The following is a 21,096-nucleotide window of genomic DNA, read 5'->3' on the forward strand; positions in this document are numbered from 1 at the left end:
CATCTTTTTTTTTTTTTTTTGCTTCGGGCGGCAAAAGCCTAGAGCCAGCCCTGGCAGCAGCAGTGTGTCGTGCGTGGGGGGCGCCCTGGGGCTGCTGCAGTTTGCGCCGCAGGGGAGCAGCGCCCGCACCTTGTGGCTGGGCTGGGCAGGCTCCGAGCAGGGGACACTTGGGCTGGGGGCTGCCCCGCGGGGCACACGGAGCCGCCTGCAGGTGCTGCAGGGCGGCCGCCCCCCAGCACCACAGTCGGGGCTGGGCGAAGCGGCCCGAGCCACCCAGGGACTGTGGCGGGGGGCCAGAAGCAGCAGCAGTGGGGCCATAGAGGGCAGGGTGCTGCCATGTGGGGCCTGCGTCCTGCTCTCCAGGGCTCCGCTCTCTCTGGGGCTACCTTGCCCCAGCTCCTCAGCCCCCTACCGGAGCAGTCCCCCGGCTCTGCCCTCCTGGGTCCCGTCTGGTCCTGGAGATGGGAGCCCTGGCTGGAGGGACCCTGGGATGAGGTGCGGCCCAAGAGCCCCACTGCTTACCCCAACCCTGCCAGTGCCAGACCGGCTGGAGGTGAGGGGTGAGCGGGCGGAGTCAGCACTGGTGGGGGGGGGAGCCCAGGGCTGGGGCGGCAGGGGGTGGGGTGGAGAGCCCAGGGGCTGGGGCGGCAGGGGGTGTGGGTGGGGTGGGGTGGAGAGCCCAGTGCTGGGGCAGCAGGGGGTGCGAGTTGGGGGGGAAGAAAGAGCCCACGGCTGGGGCGGCGCGGGGGCGGGTGGGGGAGGTCACTGGTGGGGAGGGTGAGAGCCCAGGGATGGGGTGGGGGGGCAGCCAAAATTTTTTTTGCTTGGGGCGGCAAAAAACCTAGAGCCGGCCCTGGATGTGGGCATACGATGGATTTATATAGAGGCAATATGATATTTTCTATCTTATTATCTATCCCTTTCTTAATGATTCCCAACATTCTGTTTGCTTTTTTGACTGCCACTGCATATTAAGTGGATGTTTTCAGAGAACTACCCACAATGACTCTAAGATCTCTTTCTAGAGTGGCAACAGCTAATGTAGACCCCACCATTTTATATGTATAGTTGGGATTATGTTTCCCATGTTTATAAAGACTCGCTGCAATCACTGGAGTGCGAAAGAGAGGGACTGTAATACAGAAAATGTTAACAACCCCTTAACTCTGAGTCACTACCGACACCTCCACGATGCAGGGATACGGTGGCAGATGGTGTAAAGGCCTGATCAGCATCCGCTTGGGATGGGTGGGCGGGCCCTACTATCCCTATCTATACGTTGTGAGGACATGTAGTGAACTACACCCATTGTTGTGTGTCTATAGAACAAGACTTACAGACATAAGCAGCCTTATTATAATAGGATTGCAGGCAGTGCTCAGGGCCCAGAATTGATGCCCAGGCTGCCGGGGCATGGTAGGTGAGCTCTGAGCTGCTGTTTCTAACCCTGTCTACTTACACTGCATTATCATCCCATAGAGCAGTGCTGCGTCTGGCTCGCTCCATGGGGAGGGCTTTAGCATGCCTGTCGGTGTGGGGTACTTATAGAAACACACACACAGTGATACAGATCCAAGGGGGAAACCTTTGCATAGCTTCCCTGGGGTCACCTTACCTAGATAAACTCGGAGGCCTGAACCACCTGTGCTGGATGGTGACTCTTTCATCCAGCATGACCGTAAATTGACTGTCGCCCACACTCCCACAGTGGATTATTCTGGCCCTGGTGTCTTTGTCAAGACGCCCAGAAGGGGGCTCTGTAGCCTCACTTGATCCATATGGACTGTGGTTTTCTTTGGCCTGGTCCACACTAACCCCCCACTTCGAACTAAGATATGCAACTTCAGCTACGTTAATAACGTAGCTGAAGTCGAAGTACCTTAGTTCGAACTTACCGCGGGTCCAGACGCGGCAGGCAGGCTCCCCCGTCGACTCCGCGTACTCTTCTCGCGGAGCAGGAGTACCGGCGTCGACGGCGAGCACTTCCGGGATCGATCCGGGCTCGATTTATCACGTCTAGACAAGACGCGATAAATCAATCCCAGAAGATCGATTGCTTACCGCCGGACCCGGAGGTAAGTATAGACGTACCCTTAGGGCAGGTCTTCACTGCAGGGGGGGGTCGATTTAAGATACGCAAATTCAGCTACGCAAATAGCGTAGCTGAATTCGACGTATCGCAGCCGACTTACCCCGCTGTAGGGACGGCGGCAAAATTGACCTCTGCGGCTTCCTGTCGACGGCGCTTACTCCCACCTTCGCTGGTGGAGTAAGAGCGTCGATTCGGGGATCGATTGTCGCATCCCGATGGGATGCGATAAATCGATCCCTGAGAGGTCGATTTCTACCCGCCGATTCAGGCGGGTAGTGTAGACCTAGCCTTAGAGACAGAAAGTTCTTTTCACTCCTTAGTATGTCCAGACTACCCGCTGAATCAGCGGGTAGTAATCAATTTATCGGGGATCGATATATCGCGTCTCGACTAGACGCGATATATCGATCCCCGAACACGCTCCCGTCGACTCCGGAACTCCACCAGGGCGAGCGGTGGTAGCGGAGTCAACGGGGGAGCCACAGCCATCGATCCCGTGCCGTGAGGACCCGAGGTAAGTCGAAATAAGATATGTCGACTTCAGCTACGCTATTCCCGTAGCTGAAGTTGCATATCTTACATCGACCCCCCCCCTTTTGACTCTAGAAGTGGCTGCATTTCAGTAATGGGTCAAATGAGCCATAGTCATCCCTTACCTACCTTAACGAGGAGTTCCAATATTTAGTGGGCCAAATTTAGCCCTGGCATCAACAGGATCCAGCGGCCCTTCAATGGACTTGTTCCCAACTATACCAGCGATTAATTTGGAAAGAAATATGATCTTGAGGCTAAACTATGGGGCTGGAATTCAGGTGACTTGGGATCAACATGTGGCTCCGCTACAGACCTTGGACAAGTCATTTGATGTCTGTACCTCACTCCCCAAGCTTCTGTTTGTATGTTGTAACCCTTTCTCCCACCCACTGTCTCGTCTATTTAGGTTGTAAGCTCTTCAGGGCTAAGACTGTCCCTTTCTGTGTAGAATGGCTGATACAATGGGGTTCTGATCTCAATTGGGGGTCTCCTACAGACAATCATGAAAAAGGGGCTGTCAGATCCTCGGATGAAAGGCTACAGAAATGGTAAAGCATGATTATCCATCATCATCATTGTGCTTATTTCTCACTTTCACAAGGGTCCTCAGCACAGACCCGCTCATCTCATTGCATGAGTGAGCAGGGACCAAATTCCTCCCCTATGTTAGTTTCTGGGGTGGAGAGCAGCCAGCTTGGGGGGCTCTCATGCAGAGGGAGCACTGACTTGGCTCTTTAACAGGTAACCTGCCTACTAAGCAAGTCTCTCCCAGCGGGGAAAACAGGGAGATGGTAAATTATTGATATTAGTTTTCTTTCATTGCAGAGATTTATTTAGCCCTTTCTTTAGATTTACCGCTAGCTGCAAAATCCAGGAAAGCAGAGAGAGCTCTTGGAAGAATGGCGCACACAGCAGGGTTGCTAAAGGTGAACTGCCAAGCCAGACAAAGTGTTGTGCCCTTCACTGCTCCTTTAGGAGCTGGAATGATGACCTCAGCTTTTTCTTACACTGCAGAAATAGATGTGGTTTGACTCACTTCTGTTGGCTGGAGGAGTTTGGTGCTTTTGGAAAGAGGATCACCAAACCCCAAGGCTGAACCCTGACCTGCAGTTATATTAGGCCTTGCCTAGGCGGAGGCTGTGTCCCAAGAGCTGCCATTAATAGCAGCCACGATGCAGCTGCAATAGAGCAAATGTCTAGTGTAGGTAAGCAAACCTCCTCTTTGCACCCGGGGAGCTGCCTGACAGCCAGGTGAGCTGCACTGGCACAAACTGTGGCTGATCAGCCAAGCTCTCTCTGCGTGGGGTTTGTACTGGTGCAGCTATGCTGGTGGCTGGAATTGGGGAAAATCCCTAGACAAGGCTCTGTCGCTGGACCGGAGGGTGGGCTGGCTGTGCGAAAGAGAGACTGAGGCTAGGTCTACACTACCGGGGGGGGGGCGGGGGGTGTGACCTAAGATATGCAACTTCAGCTACGCTATTCACGTAGCTGAAGTTGCGTATTTAAGGTCGACTTACCTGGCTGTGAGGACGGCAGCGAGTCGACCGCTGCCGCGCTGCCGCGCCGCCGTCGACTCCGCTTCCGCCTCTTGCCGCGGTGGATTTCCGGAGTCGACGGCAGAGCCATCGGGGATCGATTTTAAGTCAATCCCCAATAAATCGATTGCTACCCGCCGATCCGGCGGGTAGTGAAGACGTGCCCTGAAATCAAGAGATGTTAAACTTGACATTCAGAATGGAATTCCCTCCCAGGCCGAAATCCTGCTTTGCCAGTTTCATCCAGAAGAGGGAGCAGCTCTCGAGTAAAGCCCTGTGTGGGCAGCAAACTTGAGCTACATTTTGCAGCCAGGTCCTTCCGTTCTGTGGCACTCTGGTGCTAGGGTGACCAGATGTCCCGATTTTATAGGGACAGTCCCGATATTTGAGGCTTTGTCTTCTATGGGTGCCTATAACCCCCCACCCCGTCCTGATTTTTCACACTTGCTCTCTGGTCACCCTATCTGGAGCAGCCAACTAGAGATTCAGTGGCAGTTCCAGGTATAGTACTAGAGTGAGGATTAGATTCACCTGGACATGAATAATGCAATCACTAGGGAGTCCTCTCGGTTATTTAATCTGATATGACCTTCTGTTTCTTTTATGCTGCCCTCGAATTGTACATGTCCAACGTGCTGCAGAACTTTGTATGGCAGCTGCATAACAAGCTGGGAGCAGGCAGCGAGTCGAGGAGGTAGTCTGGGTTTCTGGGATAGGCACTCTAGCTGGGTGTTAAAACAATCCGCAGTGGAACTATGTTGTCACTGAAATTAGCACCATGTGTCAGATTTTAAACTGAACGCCCCCTTGAGAGGAAAGCGGCAGTTCACCCCTCAGAGAGTTATTCTTTCAGGCTGTCTGCAGACTGCTGCACTGGTTCCATTTGCATCTGGAAGGTTTTCTTCCCGGCCATAAGGGCTAGAAACACAGGCTGAGGTTCTGTGTTGCATCTCCAGGAAGCACTCCACAGAACTCTCAGCCCTGTGGGAGGGCGGGCAACGGTGACTTTAAGCCAGGGGCCCTGTTACGAGGTCTCCTCCTGACAGCACTGCTGTTAAAAGCAACATAATGCCACCTTTGTGCCAATCCCCATCCATGGACTGCCACGGGGAAAAGCAGGTGGCTGCCTTTGGCTGGAGGGCTGTGCAAAAAGCAATCATTTCTTTCTGGCTTCAGCAAAGGTTCCACTCTAACAAGTGGCTCTGTGCAAAAGGCATTGTAGTCTAGTGTGTCCCATGAGCCAGCAAGACTTTTGCTCTCTTACACCTGTGCAGTCCCACTCTCTTCAGATTAGGTCCTTGGTGAGATGCATGCAATCCCCCGCTCCTGCCCTTTGCAATGGGTTTGCCCATCTGCCACAGACTGGCCTTGTCACTGGAATGTAGGACACAATCCTATCAACAAGGCACAAGAAGGAACAGACTCCTGCTCTCTCTGTCTCCAGTTTTGTCTACGCTTGGGGGTTTGCCCCAGTTCCAGCCATTGATTCCCGGCCACCAGCATAGCCTCCCCAGTGCAAACCCCTAGGGTAGCCAGGTAAAGCTGCTGCTAGCACCAGTGGCGCTGGAAGCCGGGTTAAGATGCACTCGGGGAAAATGGGAGCTGACAGCACTTTACCCTGTCTACACTTGGGGTTTGTACCACTGCAACCACGCTGGTGCCTGGCTACCAAAGTCTGAAATCAGGACTCCCTGCCAGCACAGGCAGGCCTTAGCTCTGCAGGCTCTGCAGCATTAACAGCAGTAAAACTCAGCACACACTTATGATAGTGGCTCTGTCAGCAGCTCTGGCTCTCCTACAGCCCCGGGGCTGAGATCTGCTGAGTAAGAAGGTGTCAGTTCTGCACAAACCCAGTTCAGAATGGAGCTGTGCTTTAAACAGCTTCAGTTAGGGCCCCGACTACACTCCAGACACAACTGTGTCAGGGGATCCAGTAACGGCACTGTACTGCTGCCAATCTGGAGCACAGATGGGCCCTTACGATGTAAACTCCTTGGAGCAGGCAGCTGGGCCCAGTTCTAGTCTCTACGAGGCTGGTGTAAATCACTGGATTCAGTAGATTTGTCCCAGATTTACACTAGGGAGACAGAGCAGAATGTCTCCTCTTGTCTTTAATGGATCTTTAATTGGAAGGATTGCATACGCTCCGACCGCACAAAATATGCCGGTGAGTAATTATGCAGAAGGGAAACCAGGAACATCCAATCTAAGTTGGCTTCTATTATCCCTTTTGAATTATGGAGCTGTGTATTCAGAGTAGGGAGGTGGTACAGAAAGCTGGCTGTGCCGAGGGAGATGAATGGGGCTGAGGCAGCTTGGAGGTGTGCACGGATGACTGGTAAGACAGCTGGGCTTTCTGGGACTGCTGGGGGTCTGCAACAGGATGCATAGGGAGGCTGGGAGAGATCACAAAGGGAGAGCAGCAGTGGAGGAGGCATGCAGGGTTACAGTGCTTTGTTGTCAGTAGCAAACATGGACATTTCATTCTGCCTGACAGTGAAACTCTTTAGAAGGTTCCTTTGAGGATGTTGGGGAGTCCAAGAGCAGCACTAACAAAAATACAGGAAGCCATTCTGACCTGCCCCGAGTGTGACAGTCCTGATTGCACACCCAAATACACTCTCTGCTCTGACCTGTACTGTGTGACAATCCTGAGTGCACACCCAACTACACCCTCACTGCTCTGACCTGCCTTGAGTGTGACAGTCCTGATTGCACACCCCAATACAGTCTCCCTGCTCTGAGCTGCCCCGAGTGTGATAGTCCTGATTGTTCACCCAAATACACCCTCACTCCTTTGACCTGCCCCGAGTGACAGTCCTGATTGCACACCCAAATACACCCTCACTGCTCTGAACTGCCCCGAGTGTGAGAGTCCTGAGTGCACTGAGTTTATTAGTCCTGTTCCCACCCTCACCACTCTGACCTGCGCCAATCCCTGTTGTTCTCACTGAATTTAGCATTCAGGTTAGAGTACTGTTTGCATTCCCTGCACTCACCTGCCCCACCTGACTTCACCTGTTGCACCTTTCTGAACCCCATATGCATGTCCTCACTGTGCTGGACTTTGTATTTTTATGACCAAACAGAATGTTTCTGCCCAGGGGTTCTCCAAGGCCTTCTTATGCCACCTCTCTCTCAGTGCACTGGACTGTCCAGCTGTGGTCACTCTCCTCAGGCGTGAAGGCTCAGGGGAACTGCTGCCCATTCCTGGGAGTGCGTTTGGAAGAAATTCCCAGGATCACTGGTAAGAAGGCTCTGACTCAGGGGTGGGCAAACTTTTGGGCCTGAGGGCCACATCAGGGTATGGAAATTGTATGGCAGGCCATGAATGCTCATGAAATTGGGGGTAGGAGTACGATAGGGGGTGAGGGCTCTGGCTGGGGGTGTGGGATCTGGGGTGGGGCCAGAAATGAGGAGTTCAGGGTGCAGGGGGGGGAGGCTCCGGGTTGAGGTGTGGGGGAGGCGGGGTGAGGGCTCTGCGGTGGGGTTGGGGATGAGGGGTTTGGGATGCAGGAGGGGGCTCCAGGCTGGAACCAAGGGGTTTGGAGGGTGGGAGGGGGATCAGGGCTGGGGCAGGGGGTTGGGGTATGCGGGAGGGGTGTGAGGGCTCCGGCTGGGGGTGCAGACTCTGGGGCGGGGCTGGGGATGAGGGGCTTGGGGTACAAGAGGGGCCTCTGGGCTGGGATCGAGGGGTTCAGAGGGCGGGATGGGGATCAGGGCTGTGGCAGGGGATTGGAGTGCGGGGGGAGGGGGGGCTCAGGGGTGCAAGCAGCTCCCGGAAGCATGTCCTCCCTCCAGCTCAGAGGCATGGCCAGGCGGCTCTGCGCGCTGCCCCATCTGCAGGCACCACCCCTGCAGCTCCCTTTGGTCAGGAACCGCGGCCAATGGGAGCTGCAGGGGCAGCGCCTGTGGACGGGGCAGCGTGGAGAGCCACCTGGCCACACCTCTGCGTATTACGTAGGAACCGGAGGTGTTTCATGCCGGCTGCTTCCTGGGAGCCGAGTGGAGTGGAGCAAGCCCCCGACCCCGCTCCCCGGCTGGAGCTGAGGGCCGCATTAAATGGTCTGATCGGCCACATGTGGCCCGTGGGCCATAGTTTGCCCACCCCTGCACTGACTGGGTCCCTAGAGAGCTGCTTTGTCTGCCCATGGGGAATCCGTAAGAAGCAGTGACTGGCACGCAGGACAGGAGATTGCCCTTCTGAGGAGAGATGCGGAGTAGAAGCCTCAAAAGGAAGAGGGGGAGACAACTAGACACAGGATTGGGGGTCAGAATGCTTGAGTTTTTGACCCAGCTCTGCCATTGTTTCTCTGTGGGGCTTCAGGCAAGAACCTTCACGTCTTAGTCCCTCTGAGGGATGTTTGCAAAAATGCTTTGGAGAAGGTGCAAGTCAAGGAATGTGACGGTGTTGTTTCATAGAAATCGTATCGCTCTCATGATCAGCAACACGTCTTCTATACATCAGTCACCCCCTACCCAAGGTACTTATCATTACCCGTATTTTACAGAGGGGAAAACTGAGGCACATAATGGCAGAATGCTTTGCCCCAGGTCACACAGTGACAGAGCTGGGATTGGAATCCAGAAATTCCTGCTGTGTCCTAGTCACTATGTACCCCTGTCCTGGACAGTGAGACTGTTTCACTCCCTTTAAATCTGAACCCCACCCCTACGCCATGTATTTTTGTGGCTCTCATCTTCCTAGCCTTTGAGCATCCCTGCAGGATAACTTTGCTGCACTGCCAGGCCAGGCCACAGATGCAGCTATCCCCAGTGGAAAGGACTACCCCATTTTTTCATGGGTGAGGGTGCAGGCATGAGCTTGGTGGGGTTGGGGGAGGTTAACATAGAAGAAGGGGACAGAATGGGCCGAGCCAGGGAGGTTTCTCACAGTGTGGGGTGTTTGCTTTTACCCTGGAGCTGGAGCTGGAGCTGCAGAACTGAGAGAGCGTTCCGTACGTGGGCTCGCGGCTGCGCAGGCCATTCAGCTGCTGCAAGGACTCCAGGCTGGGCGTCTGGCTGGTCAGGCCCTTTTGGAATCCAATAGTGCAGACCAAACAAAAACAGGACAGTGGATGATTGGTGGCTCCACCAGCCAGCACACGTGCACAGAAGCTTTGAGCAAAGGCCGTAGTGCCAGGGAAAAAGGGGCGGGGTATAATGGGCAAGGGTGAAGGGTGCCCATCTGGTGATGCAGTGCTGGGGAGAGTGACGTGGCAGGTTATGGAGGTATGTATCTCTGGCAGCACAGCGCCCCAAGCACGAGTGTCTGGAGAGGTCAGACAGCAGCACTGTGCCCACACGCAATACAGATGTGCCAGGAACATGTCCAGTCTGAGGGTCTGATTCTGGCAGGTGCTGAGCACCCTGATCTCACATTAACTGCAACAGAAGATGCGGACACGCGTCCCCTTGCAGGATGGAATGAGGGAGTGGGGCTGATGGCCTGCAGTCAGGCTCTGCAGGCCTGATTCTTCCCTGCAGCTTGGGTAGTGCGTTCACACCTGGGCCAGAGGGCTGTGACACGCTCCCCTTCTGGTGAGAGGCAGGGAAGAATCAGGCCCCTTATTCACCAGGCTATATTGAGCCTTTCTTTCTGAATAACCGGGATCTGCAGTTGTTACGTTATCCACCGGAGGGCGCCCACTCAGCCCCTCTGAATGTAATGAGGACACTGGAAAGTGAGAAGCACAACTTAATTACAAATTGAATAGGAGGGCTGCAAAGGGCCAGCCCTGGAGCTGGCTCCCTGGGCCTGCCAATCTCATGGAAATCAGGCCTCGTCTGCTGGCTGCTCTGCTTCTTCCAGGGGACGCCTATCTGCCTTTGCTCCCTGCCTTGGAGCCCCCTGGAAGGCAGCGGGGAGGCTCCCGCTGATGATGAGGTGTTGGCACAACCTCCACCTGAGCAGATTGCAGCATGGCCCAGGCAGCTGGCTCTGCTGGAGGAAGAGGAGCCTAGGTGAGGGTTGGTGTCTGAGCTTAGGCCCCACTCAGCTGCCGCAATCCACGGCCAGTTGGTGCAGAGACTTGGGGAGGTTGGTTTTCTGCCTTGGCCGGGGTCGCTTGCCGGTCGTGAGCGGCAGCATATGGGCCTGGCATATGGGCACTCCCCAGCCTCTAGCGCGAGCAGGCAGGGGCCCTTCACTTCAGATCAGAACTCCACTATTAACAAGCACCATCTATCTGGGCTTGGTCACTAGGCAACCAATGCGCAGCTCGGCAGTGCTGCTTTTATTTATTTAGAGCCTGTTTGATGCCCTGACAGTTGATCAGCAGCATATCCTCTGTTGCCATGACGACATACTGATAACCCTGCCCCTGAGACGGGGGGCGGAGGGCCATCTCCCCCTACCCCCCAGCACACCCACACCTTAAAGCACAGAGAGTGATGGCATTTCCTGTAGGAGGAAAGTGGCTGCCCTGGAATAATCCCTGTGCCCCCGCTCAGCCTGCTGGCCCCAGATGGGGCTCCAAGTGGAGATCTCTGGGGACCACACACACAGTCCTTTCTCTGCTCGGTGTATTGATGCCTCCCGCTGGCAGGCATTCTAGGCCCTAGAGGAGGATTTACCAGCTCTTCTTTCTGTTTCCACACACTGAGTCTGGGGTCAGGATGGGCAGCGTGACTGAGCTAGCAGCTGGCGGCACTGTGCCTCAGGGCCTCCTCCATCTCGGGCCTGATCCGGTCCCAGCCACGGCAATGAAAATCTCTCCTTGACTTGAGTGGGAGCAGGACTGGGCCTCGTGAGGCTCATACTGAGGGCAGCAGGAATGCTTCGAGGATATTTTACAGGTGTCTCGGGGCTGTGGGTTTCCAGAGCTGCTCCCAGATAACAGAACCCTCCAGCCAGGCCTGGGACCACGGGCCATAGGCGAAAAGAATAAGGTGCCATCAGGCCCTTGGCAGGCCACTGTCTCCCCCAGCTCGGCGCTATTACTGGGGTCCATGCCCCCCGTAAGGAGGCACTGCCTGCTCCCAGCCCCTGTCATTCTAAACTGGCTGGGAATTTGTGACTATCTGCCCAAGTCGAGTGGCCATCCCCAGCCGGGCTGTAGCTGTGCAGCAGGATTGCAGGTCGGTGAGTCTTGTAAGACTTGCTTCCCAGGTGCCCCGAGGCTGGGTGCATCTCGCAGGGCTGTCCCTTGGGCTCCCTGGAGCAGAAGCACTGGGACACGACTGAGAGAGCCTGGTTAAACTCCCAGCGCAGGCCTCTCCAACTGCTCAGGGCTCCGGGGGTGGTCGGGTGCAGAGTAGGGGCCTGGGAGGGCCAGCCGGGGAGATCCCCGCCAGCCAGTCCCCATGGTAACACTGAGTGTGCGGTGTGTGCTGGAGGGTGTGTGTGGGGGGGGACTCACCATCCTCTGGCGCCGCTGCCTCCTGCGCAGGCGCATAAACTCCTTGTGCTGGCGGGAGACAAAGTTGACGGCCGCGTATTCCAGCAGGGCGGCGAAGACGAAGAGCAAGCACACGGCCATCCAGATGTCAATGGCCTTCACGTAGGAGACCTGCAAACCGGCATGGAGAGGGGTCTGGTCAGAGAGCACAGGGCCTGGGCTGCTCCGGCCCATGGGGACATGGCCATCCTCTGGCCCCAGGCCTCCCACACCCCTCTGCTAGACAAAGCCTCTCACAATCTCTTTGGGCCTGCCCAGCCCCTTTCACTTCTCCCTCTCTTCCTTTTTCAGCCACACTTCCCCCTCCCCGACCCTCGCTCTACCTCTCTCTCTTTTCATTCCCTTCATCTCCAACCCCAGAGATGATTGTGCTAAAGCAGTAAGGAGAGCAGCCCTGTGCCCATCCTCTCCTGGAGCCACCACGATGGGACGGGCCCCATGTGGGGCCATGAAAAGAGGGGAAGAAGAAAATCAATTATGCAGCACTTGATGCATTTTCCACCCATGTGCCTCCTCTTCCCAGCTCCTGCTTTTATTAACCCAAAGCAGCTTTTGTCTCCTATCGTCGCCGTCGCTGCTTCACTGGGCCGCTGGGCAGAACAGCCGTGGGGCTCTGCTGGCTTGGCCAGCAGCCCTCCCCGGCATGGTGCTCCTTCCGAGTGCTGCAAGAGAGGAGGAGGCTCTTGCTCCCCTCAGCCTTGACTGACCCAAGGGCAGGCGGCTTCATGGGCCTTCCTGAGAGCTGACTGAATAAGAACCCCTTAACCAACGCCACAGTAGACAATGCCAGTCCCAGACACTGCTCATGCCTGGGAGCATGAGGGGGGCTCAGTGGCCTAAGTCAGTCTTTTCTTAAGAACGAAGAATGGATTCAAGAGCTGATTAAACTCAGGGGCTTGTCCCATCGTTGCTCGTACATGGGGCTGGCAGGAGCTGAGCTAGCTTTGCCAAGGCACCTCTGTCCTGGTCTGGAAATCTGTTTCTCTTCCAGTCCTGCCCCACCCCTCACACAGCTCTGCCGATGCCCTTCACTCCTGACCTGCAGCCCCCTGCTATTCCAGCCTTGAATCTCCCTTGCCAGTCATGCAGTTTTATGATGTGTCAATGGGCAGCAGGACAAGACATCCCAACTCACTTTACTTGTGATCGAAACAAAAACCTCCAGCCTGTGGAGCTGAAAAGCTGGTGTTCTGATGCAATGCACCACTCATTCACTCTCTGGGGCAGGGGCTGGCTCTTACTACCGTATGTGTCTGTACAGCACCTGCTATTATAGGGCCCTGCTCTGAGTCGGGGCTTCTACTGTCATGTGAATACTGAATAACTCATAACTAGCTCTTGCCCCTATTTGAGCTGAAAGAAGAACCCTTAGTACAATCCCCTTTCCCCTGCTAAAAGCTAGAAACCCTCATTTAAATTCCCCACAAAATCTGGACTCTGTCAGCTTTGGAAGAACATGGAGCCAGGTTTTCAACTGAGCTTAGCACCAAATGCTGAGATCTTTGGCCCACAGATAAGCAAAGACTTTTCCTTCCCTGACCCCTTAATAGCACAAGTGGGAGGGCTTGTAAAACTCCTCTGGAGCTGACTGACCTCTCTGTGCATTTCCCTCTGCTTGGACACTGGAGCTCAAGGACGTCAGATTCAGTTGTTTAGAACTGTTTTCACGCCGAGTGAGTCAATAGCAGGGTTGCAAATGCTGCCAGGGGATGTTTGTTTGCTTTAAAAGACGGTGGTTTCTGCTGGAGTCAGAACAGAAAGGCACAGGACTGTTCCCTCTCAGCTTAGCTCTTCAGGGCCAGGTTTACCCTGTCAGCATCCAAGACTGTGTCTCTATCCTTTACTCCCCCTCCCAGACTCCAGGTGCTACAGCTGGGCTTCCTCTAGCTCCTGCAGTTACAGGGACATCACCAACATCTAGGGTGAGACTCTTGGAACATGTGCTTACTGGCTAACGGCATCATTTGTTTGCTCTCTGTGCATGGGATTAGCTGAAAAAAACCTAGCATCATCCTCAAGATGTGCAGGAAGCAGGAAGAAACATTTTGCTTCTGAATTAGGAAACTATAAATAGTCCCGGTGAGCAGATGGGCTGAACATGGTGACAGGAGCCTGCCTGGCCAAAAGGGATCTTTTCTGGCAGCAGAAAGGTAAAAATTGAAACACCTCCTTCAACTGCACCAGACAGTGCAAATCGCTTGTGAACTGGGGACTTAGAGAACAGGCTGGCGTGAGGCCCGGTGCATGCTGGGGAGGAGCAAGCTTCTCTTGTGCTCAGCTCTGCCAGAGTACCTCAACTCTCAGCTGCAGAGCCCCCTGCTATTCCAGCCCTGGGCTCCCCACACCCACTTTGCCAATGCCCCTCTTTCCTGACATGCAGCCCCTTGCGAGTCTGGGTCTGGGCTCCCCACATTGCTCTGCCAATGCCCCTCAGGCCTGACCTGCAGCCCTCAGATATTCCAGGTTTGAGCTTCTCAGTTCCATTTTCGAATGCAGTGATTGTAATTACAGCGTAGTTCTGCTTTTCCATCCTTGCAATTGCTACTAAATTCACATTGCTGGGAAGTTAACGACGTGACTGAGAGTGATCCTGGCGTAAGGACAGTTTGCTGCAGCACAGGAGAGGAAGCAAAGCTCCAGTGAGGCCCAGCAGTGGTAAGGTGGGACTTTTCTCCACAGTGCACGCTCCTGTAGGTTCAGCAGGTCCGGGGCGCACTGAGAACAGGGGCAAGCTCCTCAGCTGATGTAAATCAGTGTTGCTCCATTGACTTCAGTGGAGCTACATCACTCTACTGAAGCTGAGGATCTGGCCCTTGGTTACTGGTACCTGCACTGGGTTCTGCCCCACACAAGATTTGAGACCTCTTGTGTCTGGGACCTGACATACAGTTACCATCCAGTAGGGGGAGTGGGGAGAGTACTGGGGTACATGGCTTGTGCTCAGGAAGTTGGGATAGAAGCAAAGAGGTTCCCACAGCTTGCTCTGGGCCTGCTTTGCTCCAGATCTCCCTGCACGACAGCTGGCTGAAGCCGGAGGAGTGGGAGGAGCAGTGGTGTTGGAGCAAGGAATAGATGATATGATGGCACAGGCAATGCTGACGTGATCCTTAACCCCCTTCCACTGACCTTTGGCAGAGAGGCCCGGGAGCCCGCGCTCTGGGTGGTCATGGTCAGCACTGTGGTGATCCCCAGCCCTACCCGGGCGGGTGCAGCATCCATATTGATCCAAAAGGAGACCCAGGAGAGGATGACAATCAGCAGGCTGGGAATGTACATCTGGATCAGGTAATAGCCCATTTGTCTCTCTAGGTGGAACTTCACCTCGATGCAGGTGAACTTTCCTGCAAGGAGAGAGACACAGGACAGGTCAGCACCATGGATGTTCACTAGGTCTGGGCAGCCCTAAGAAAGGTTGTGGTGACTTGGTCAGAACTCCCTAGCTCATGGCACATGGACTGGCATTCTGGGGCGACACAAAACCAAGGCATTGGCCAGGTGTGGCCATTGGCGGCCCCCTGGCACTCTTTGTAAGAGTTGGGGCATTAGCCCTGCTGGCCTGGCAAGTGATAACTCAGGGAGATAAGCTCCCAGCTTCCCCTGCTGTTTCAATTGGAGACAATCTCCAGCTGCACTTCCAGGCCTAAACTGTTGTTCCTGGGGTGGGATCAGGACCAACCTTCCTGCTCTGATCGCTTGCAGAAACCCCAGGGTGGAGTTATGTGCAGGCAGTCTAGGGGGGTCGTTTACCTGTGCTGTGATGCTGTCAGGGCAGACTTCTACTGGGGGGTGTGTGTGTGTGCGCGCGCACTTACCTGTGTTGTAATACTTTGTACAATATCCCAAATCCTTTTCATCCCTCAGAATAAACTGTGGGAGTGTCAAGCCCTCTGCCACTTGGACAGCTTCTTGCTCTTCCAGCCACTCAAAGATCAGGTCATTCATGGTGTAGCCAACTGGCAAACAGAGAGAGCACGAGAGAGAGAGTGAGGGTGGATGGAGCAAGGGAACGAGGGGAGAGAGAGTGAAAATTGGGAGACGATTCTCAGAACCCTCAGGCTAACTCTAGAAACAGGATGATGGAGAAGCAGACTTGAGGCTGCTCCGTGTGCTGGCACAGGGCATTCCCACTGAGATTAGCCCAGTAGCTGTGAAGGGCTGTGGTGCAGTGGAGAACTTCCCAAGTTGGAATTCTGCCCTGTCCTGTGAGCCACTAGTTTTGGAGGTGGGACCTGCTCTGCAAAGCTGGACGTGTTGAAATGCTGCCTGCAATGCGCGCTGCGAGTCCATGCATTCACACCTTGGGACTAGAGCGGTGTAAGGACTTGGAAGTGCTCCTGTTTGGAAGGGAATAGCCACAAATGTGTAGATATGCATGCCACATAATAGACACACATGCATGTGCAACACACCACAGACATGCATGCACTGAGACTCACACATGCAATACAGACACAAATGTGTGCACATCATGCCATAGAGATGCACGCCTCCACAGAAATTCATACTCATGCAAACCTACTGACGAGCACACCTGGGATATACAGGCTATTCACACACACACACACACACACACACACACACACACACACACTTGTAATCATTCCCCCAAGCATAACATCAGGAACACTCTCTCTCTCTCTCCTGGAATTAGAGTATGGATGAGTTTTTCTAGCAGCCATGATCCTCTTGCCAGGGTCTCATATACAGTATTAGGCCTATTTTCTCCCCGCTTGCCCTCTCCCTCCTGCAGTGTAGGACACCCGGTCCCACAGTGAGGGCCACTCACCCCAAAATGAAGGGAGCGCTCAGGGTCAGAATTCCCCCCACATGGTGTCTCTCAGCTGCTCACTAATCGTGCCCCTTTCCCTCCTATGCCCACAGCCCCCCCTCGGCTGTGGCCCCATAGCCTTCCTTGGCTCATCTTCTCATTGCTGCCACCATTCGCCCCTCCTTTCCACCTTTTCCTCCCCTGCTTCCCCCTCACCTCCATTCACCCCTTTCTCCATCTCCCTCCATTGCACCCCTCCCCTTCCTCCTCTTCCGGTTACCCAGCAGCCCCCTCAGTCACAAGCAGCAGCAGGGGCTGCAGGTGTGTGTGGGCCGTGGGGACCCAGGCTGCAAGAGAAGTGGGGTTACATGCAGCCAGCTCTGGAGGGGGCCAGCACGGGAGGCATGTACAAAGACTGCTGCTGGACACAGCCTGCTGATTGTCCTTCCCCTAGTGCTGCTGCAGGCAGCCACCACAGGAGCAACCTGGAGAGATGGTGGGACATGGCCCTCAATCCTGCCTTACATCCTTATCACTGCCCTGTATTCCCAGGGGGTACTCACAGCTCTCCAGCTGCATGGTGCATGTCTGGATGTCCATGGGGAAGTTCTTGAGATCCATGGGGCAGGAGAGGATCAGCGTCAGCCTGAGAGGAGCAGAAAGAATGGAGCAGGTTTGTCTGAGCCTGCTGCATTTGGATAGCCCTTCCCGCCCTTTGTCTTCCAAAGCAGCCCTGGGACTCGTGGGGTCGGAGAGCTGTGCTGCTGGCCCATGGTTAACAGCAGGAGCAGAACCTCTCGTTAGTTCTATGTGTAATGGCTCCCGCACCAGGGGCCTTGAGCCAGGAAACTTCAGCAGTACAAGCATGGGCCTGTATCACTCCAGCTAAAGGAGTAACTCCCTGAGCTGGTAATAGTAATAGGCTATTCACCACTGGGAGGGACATGTGCGAATCAGTAGTGACCTCACACTGGTGATGAAAGGGTTAATGTAGGCCTGAGCGGCATCTGGAGGATGCACCTGGTGTAATTAAAGATAAGGCCCAGTTGTGGAAGCGCTGGATGGGACTATAAAGAGAAGTCTGGCTCAGAAGGGGCTGTAGGCAAAGAGCTTTGCAGTTACTCTCTGGCAGATGCAGGATTGGAGCAAGTTCCTGCAGCTGACCCTGACACAAGGACAGGCACTGGACCCCGGGGAGAAGCCCTGGGAGGTGCTGCTTGTTACCAAGAGCCAAGGAAGGGGCTGGGGAAAAGACCTGAAGAAAGGCTAATGGAAAGAGTCCAGGGAGGCAGCTGCAAGGCATCTGACAGAGCAGACCTTGGCTGCTCGTCCAAGGGTCCCTGGACTGGAACCCAGTGCAGAGGACAGGCCTGGGTTCCCCTACCAGCCACTGGCTGTAAGAGGATAAGGATGATCTAAAGTCCCGAGAGAAGTATATAAGGACCACAGGGCTGAGAGCTGGGGGCCTGATGCAAAGATACTGGATTATCTGTGAGACTTTGTCATCTTGGAAGGAGTAGAACTGAAATGTGACTCTCCCGGAGGGCCAAGTTGTAAGATGAGGCACCACCACAGGACCAGAGTGACCAGTGGCAGTGGGTGCTGGAGAGGAAAAGGATGCTACACCATGTCCAGCCAGGCCGGGGGGCGCCTGCAGTGAGTGCTCCCTTCTACACAAGTCAGAGCATTAAGAGTTGAGGGAAATGTGGTCCCAGTGAAAGGTGGATGCACACCTGGTTGAAAAAACATACTTGCAATAGTTATCAATGGCTTGCTGTCAAACTGGGAGGATATATCTGGTGGGGTAAATTCCCCAGAGGTACATCCTGGGTCTGGTACTATTCAGTATTTTCATTAAGGACTTAGATGATGGAGTGGAGAGTACACTTATAAAATCTATGGATGACACCAAACTGGGAGGGGTAGCAACACCTTTGGAGGACAGGGTTAGAATTCAAAATTACCTTGATAAATGGGAGAGTTGGTCTGAAATCTACAAGAGGAAATTCAGTAAAGACAAGTGCAAAGTACTTAAGAAAGAAAAATCAAATGTACACACAGCTACAAAATGGGGTCTAACTGGCTAGGTGGTAGTATTGCAAAAAAGGATCCTGGGTTTATAGTGGATCACAAATTAAATCATATTCAATGTAATGCTGGCAGGAAAAAGGCAAATGTCGTCGTTCTGGGGTGTATTCACAAGAATGTCCTATCTAAGAGATAGAAGGTAATTATTCTGCTCTACTCAGCACTGGTGGGGCCTCAGCTGGAGTATTGTGTCCTGTTTCGGGCACCTCACTTTAGGAACAATGTGGACAAATTGCAGAGAGTCCAGGAAGAGCAACAAAAGTAATAAAGGGTTTAGAAAATATGACCTATGAGGAAAAGTTGAAAGAACTGAACATTCTTAGGTCAGAGGAAAGAAGGCCTGATGAGTGTTCAGATATGTTAAGTGCTGTTATGAAGAGGACAGCGATCAATTGTTCTTCACGTCCACTGAAGGTAGGACAAGAAGTAATCATCTGAGTTTGCAGCAAGGGGGATTTAGGTTGACTCTTGGGGAAAACCTTTTTAACACTCAGGGTAGTTAAGCACTGGAACAGGTTACCTAGGGTGGTTGTGGAATCCTCATCAGTGGAGGTGTTTTGCAGACCAGGTTAGGGGACAAACACCTGTCTGGGATGGTCTAGGTATATTTGGACCTGCCTCAATACAGGGGATGGCCTAAATGAGATCCCTTCTATCCCCATGTGTCTATGATCCTAAGACTCTGTTCTTGATCCCTTTTTCCCGGGATGACCCTGCCTTGTTTCCCCCCTAGGTAGGCAGAATCTCCTCTCCTGCCTTCCCTTCACCCCCTCCCCCAAAGGGAGCTCTCCCCGTTTCTCCCTGCCCCGTGGGTACCTGATGCTGTACAGCACGTTGCCGTTCTTGAAGATGCGCAGCAGCTTGTTGTCGGTGGTGACCTCATGGAAGTTGGCCCCCTTCTCGTTGGCAAAGAACAAATCTGGCTTCCAGATGGAGTCCAGCATGGAGGGGTCCAGGTCCAGCGAGTCGTCCGGGTACTCCCTATACGCCAGGCGGGGGTCATTCCACTGCTGGCGCAGGAAGACGTTCACCCGGTAATCCTAAGGGGAGAGGACCACCCATCACAACCAGCTGGGGAGGAAGAATATTCCCTACTATCAAACACCCATCGTGCCTCGAGGGACTTGGCTCTAGTGTGATGGGTGGGGCTGGAGAAAGAGGGCCAGCTTCCTGGGGAAGAGCAGTCAATTGGAGCTGCTGCAGGAAGCAGGCAACGCACTCATTCCTTCGCTCAGGGGCGGAGAGGCATTCTTGGGAAGGGTTGGGTGAGAGGGAGCAGCCAGTGACAGGTACTATGGCACTCTGGAATAGTCAGTTTTGTAATAACCCTATTGAAATATCTAGAACGTTTATAGTGACTGTGTTCCTGGCTTCATGGATGTGTCCTACAGGAACTAACGTCAAACAGGGTGACTAATGCAAATCCCCAGTTACTGAAGATAGTGTAGGTAACAAATCCTCTTGTAGCTGGGAAGAGCAGACCCAGTGACCTGGCAAACAAAGTACTTGGAACTAGACAGGGACAGCCCTGATTGCAGAAGGGGGTCGGTGTCTCATGTTCAGGCCAGGAGTTTGTGACCAGAGAGAGGCCTTGTGAGAGGATTTGGGGTTGTTTCAAACCTGCCAGGGTCTTCCTAGGGAAGATGGATAAGCCAGGCCTGCATATAAACTGTCTAAAGTTTTTAAAGATAAGTTTTCTCTGAAATGCCTTTTTCCTCCGATAGTACTCGCTTTCACAGTTGTTGGCACTTACTGTAAATTCACCACTTCCTAGGGCCCCCCCCACTCCCCCGCCGCCAGCAAAGAAGTCACAGTTCCTGTGCTAATTGTACCTCTAAAACCGTCCTCCCCATTTCTGTGAGGGCACTGTACTTAGATTGCAGGCCTCGAGCCACGGGGTGGGATGATCCACTCCCTCCTGCCTGAGGCTTAGCCTGGGACTCCTATGATTTTTTTTTTTTTTTTTGGTAATTTCAGCAGCGCTGACTTCAGTTCAGCCCCTGCAGCCCTCTTCTCTCAGGGTCACATGCCAGAGTTCTCCTGTGCCCATTCAGCTCTCCTAAAGCAAAGATCTGTTTGTTCTGACCAACAGCACAGCTTTCTCTTCCATCCCAGTGCAGCCTGCTGCACCTCACACTGCTCCAAGTTCCATGTGGGTTGCTACTCGCTTAACTCTGCAACTGGGGGGTGGGGAGGGGGAGTTGGCAGCGTTAATGGTTGCACACACTGAGGTGGAGAGAGGGAGCTCAACAAAGGAAAAACCAAAAACCACAATATCAGCTCTGACCCAAACATCATGAGGGTTTTTTAGTTTCATGATTTTGGGGGGGTCTGACTCACGGTTGTAGGACCTTGGGGGTTGGCCCCACTGCATATGGTTCATCTCCTCTGCTGGCAGAAGGTGCCCTAGGGTCCTCAATGGCCAGGAGTGACCATGGCCTTTCAGTTCAGTCTCATCTGCAAGACTGACAGTGGGTCTGGCCAAAGGACAGGGCTTCTGGCCCCCGCTACCTGGCGTGTCTTAAGAAAGCCGTGAGCCTCAGGGGCCTGCCTCAGGTGGGGAAGGCAGCTTGGGTACTTGGCTGGACATCGCTGCTCCTCACAGGGGGGCTGAATGTACTGTGCCAGGCAGCAGGGCCGGCTCTGGCTTTTTTTGCCGCCCAAGGCAAAAAAGCCTCC

The 21,096-nt window shown here is 54.0% G+C and overlaps 1 protein-coding gene across 1 annotated transcript in view; it reads right to left on the bottom strand.

The window, feature by feature from the left end:
* GLRA4 (glycine receptor alpha 4) overlaps positions 1-21,096 on the bottom strand; it is a 34,463-nt gene that overhangs the window by 2,609 nt on the left and 10,758 nt on the right. The window contains exons 4-8 of the mRNA XM_026653030.1: positions 19,234-19,457; positions 16,893-16,975; positions 15,374-15,514; positions 14,688-14,902; positions 11,523-11,672 (exon numbers count right to left, since the gene is read on the bottom strand). Coding sequence (XP_026508815.1) covers positions 11,523-11,672; positions 14,688-14,902; positions 15,374-15,514; positions 16,893-16,975; positions 19,234-19,457 — 813 coding nt within the window. The remainder of the gene's footprint in view (positions 1-11,522; positions 11,673-14,687; positions 14,903-15,373; positions 15,515-16,892; positions 16,976-19,233; positions 19,458-21,096) is intronic.

The sequence above is a fragment of the Terrapene carolina genome, unplaced genomic scaffold, assembly GCF_002925995.2.
Source record: "Terrapene carolina triunguis isolate 2854851 unplaced genomic scaffold, T_m_triunguis-2.0 Scaffold131, whole genome shotgun sequence".
NCBI classification, from domain to species: domain Eukaryota; kingdom Metazoa; phylum Chordata; order Testudines; family Emydidae; genus Terrapene; species Terrapene triunguis.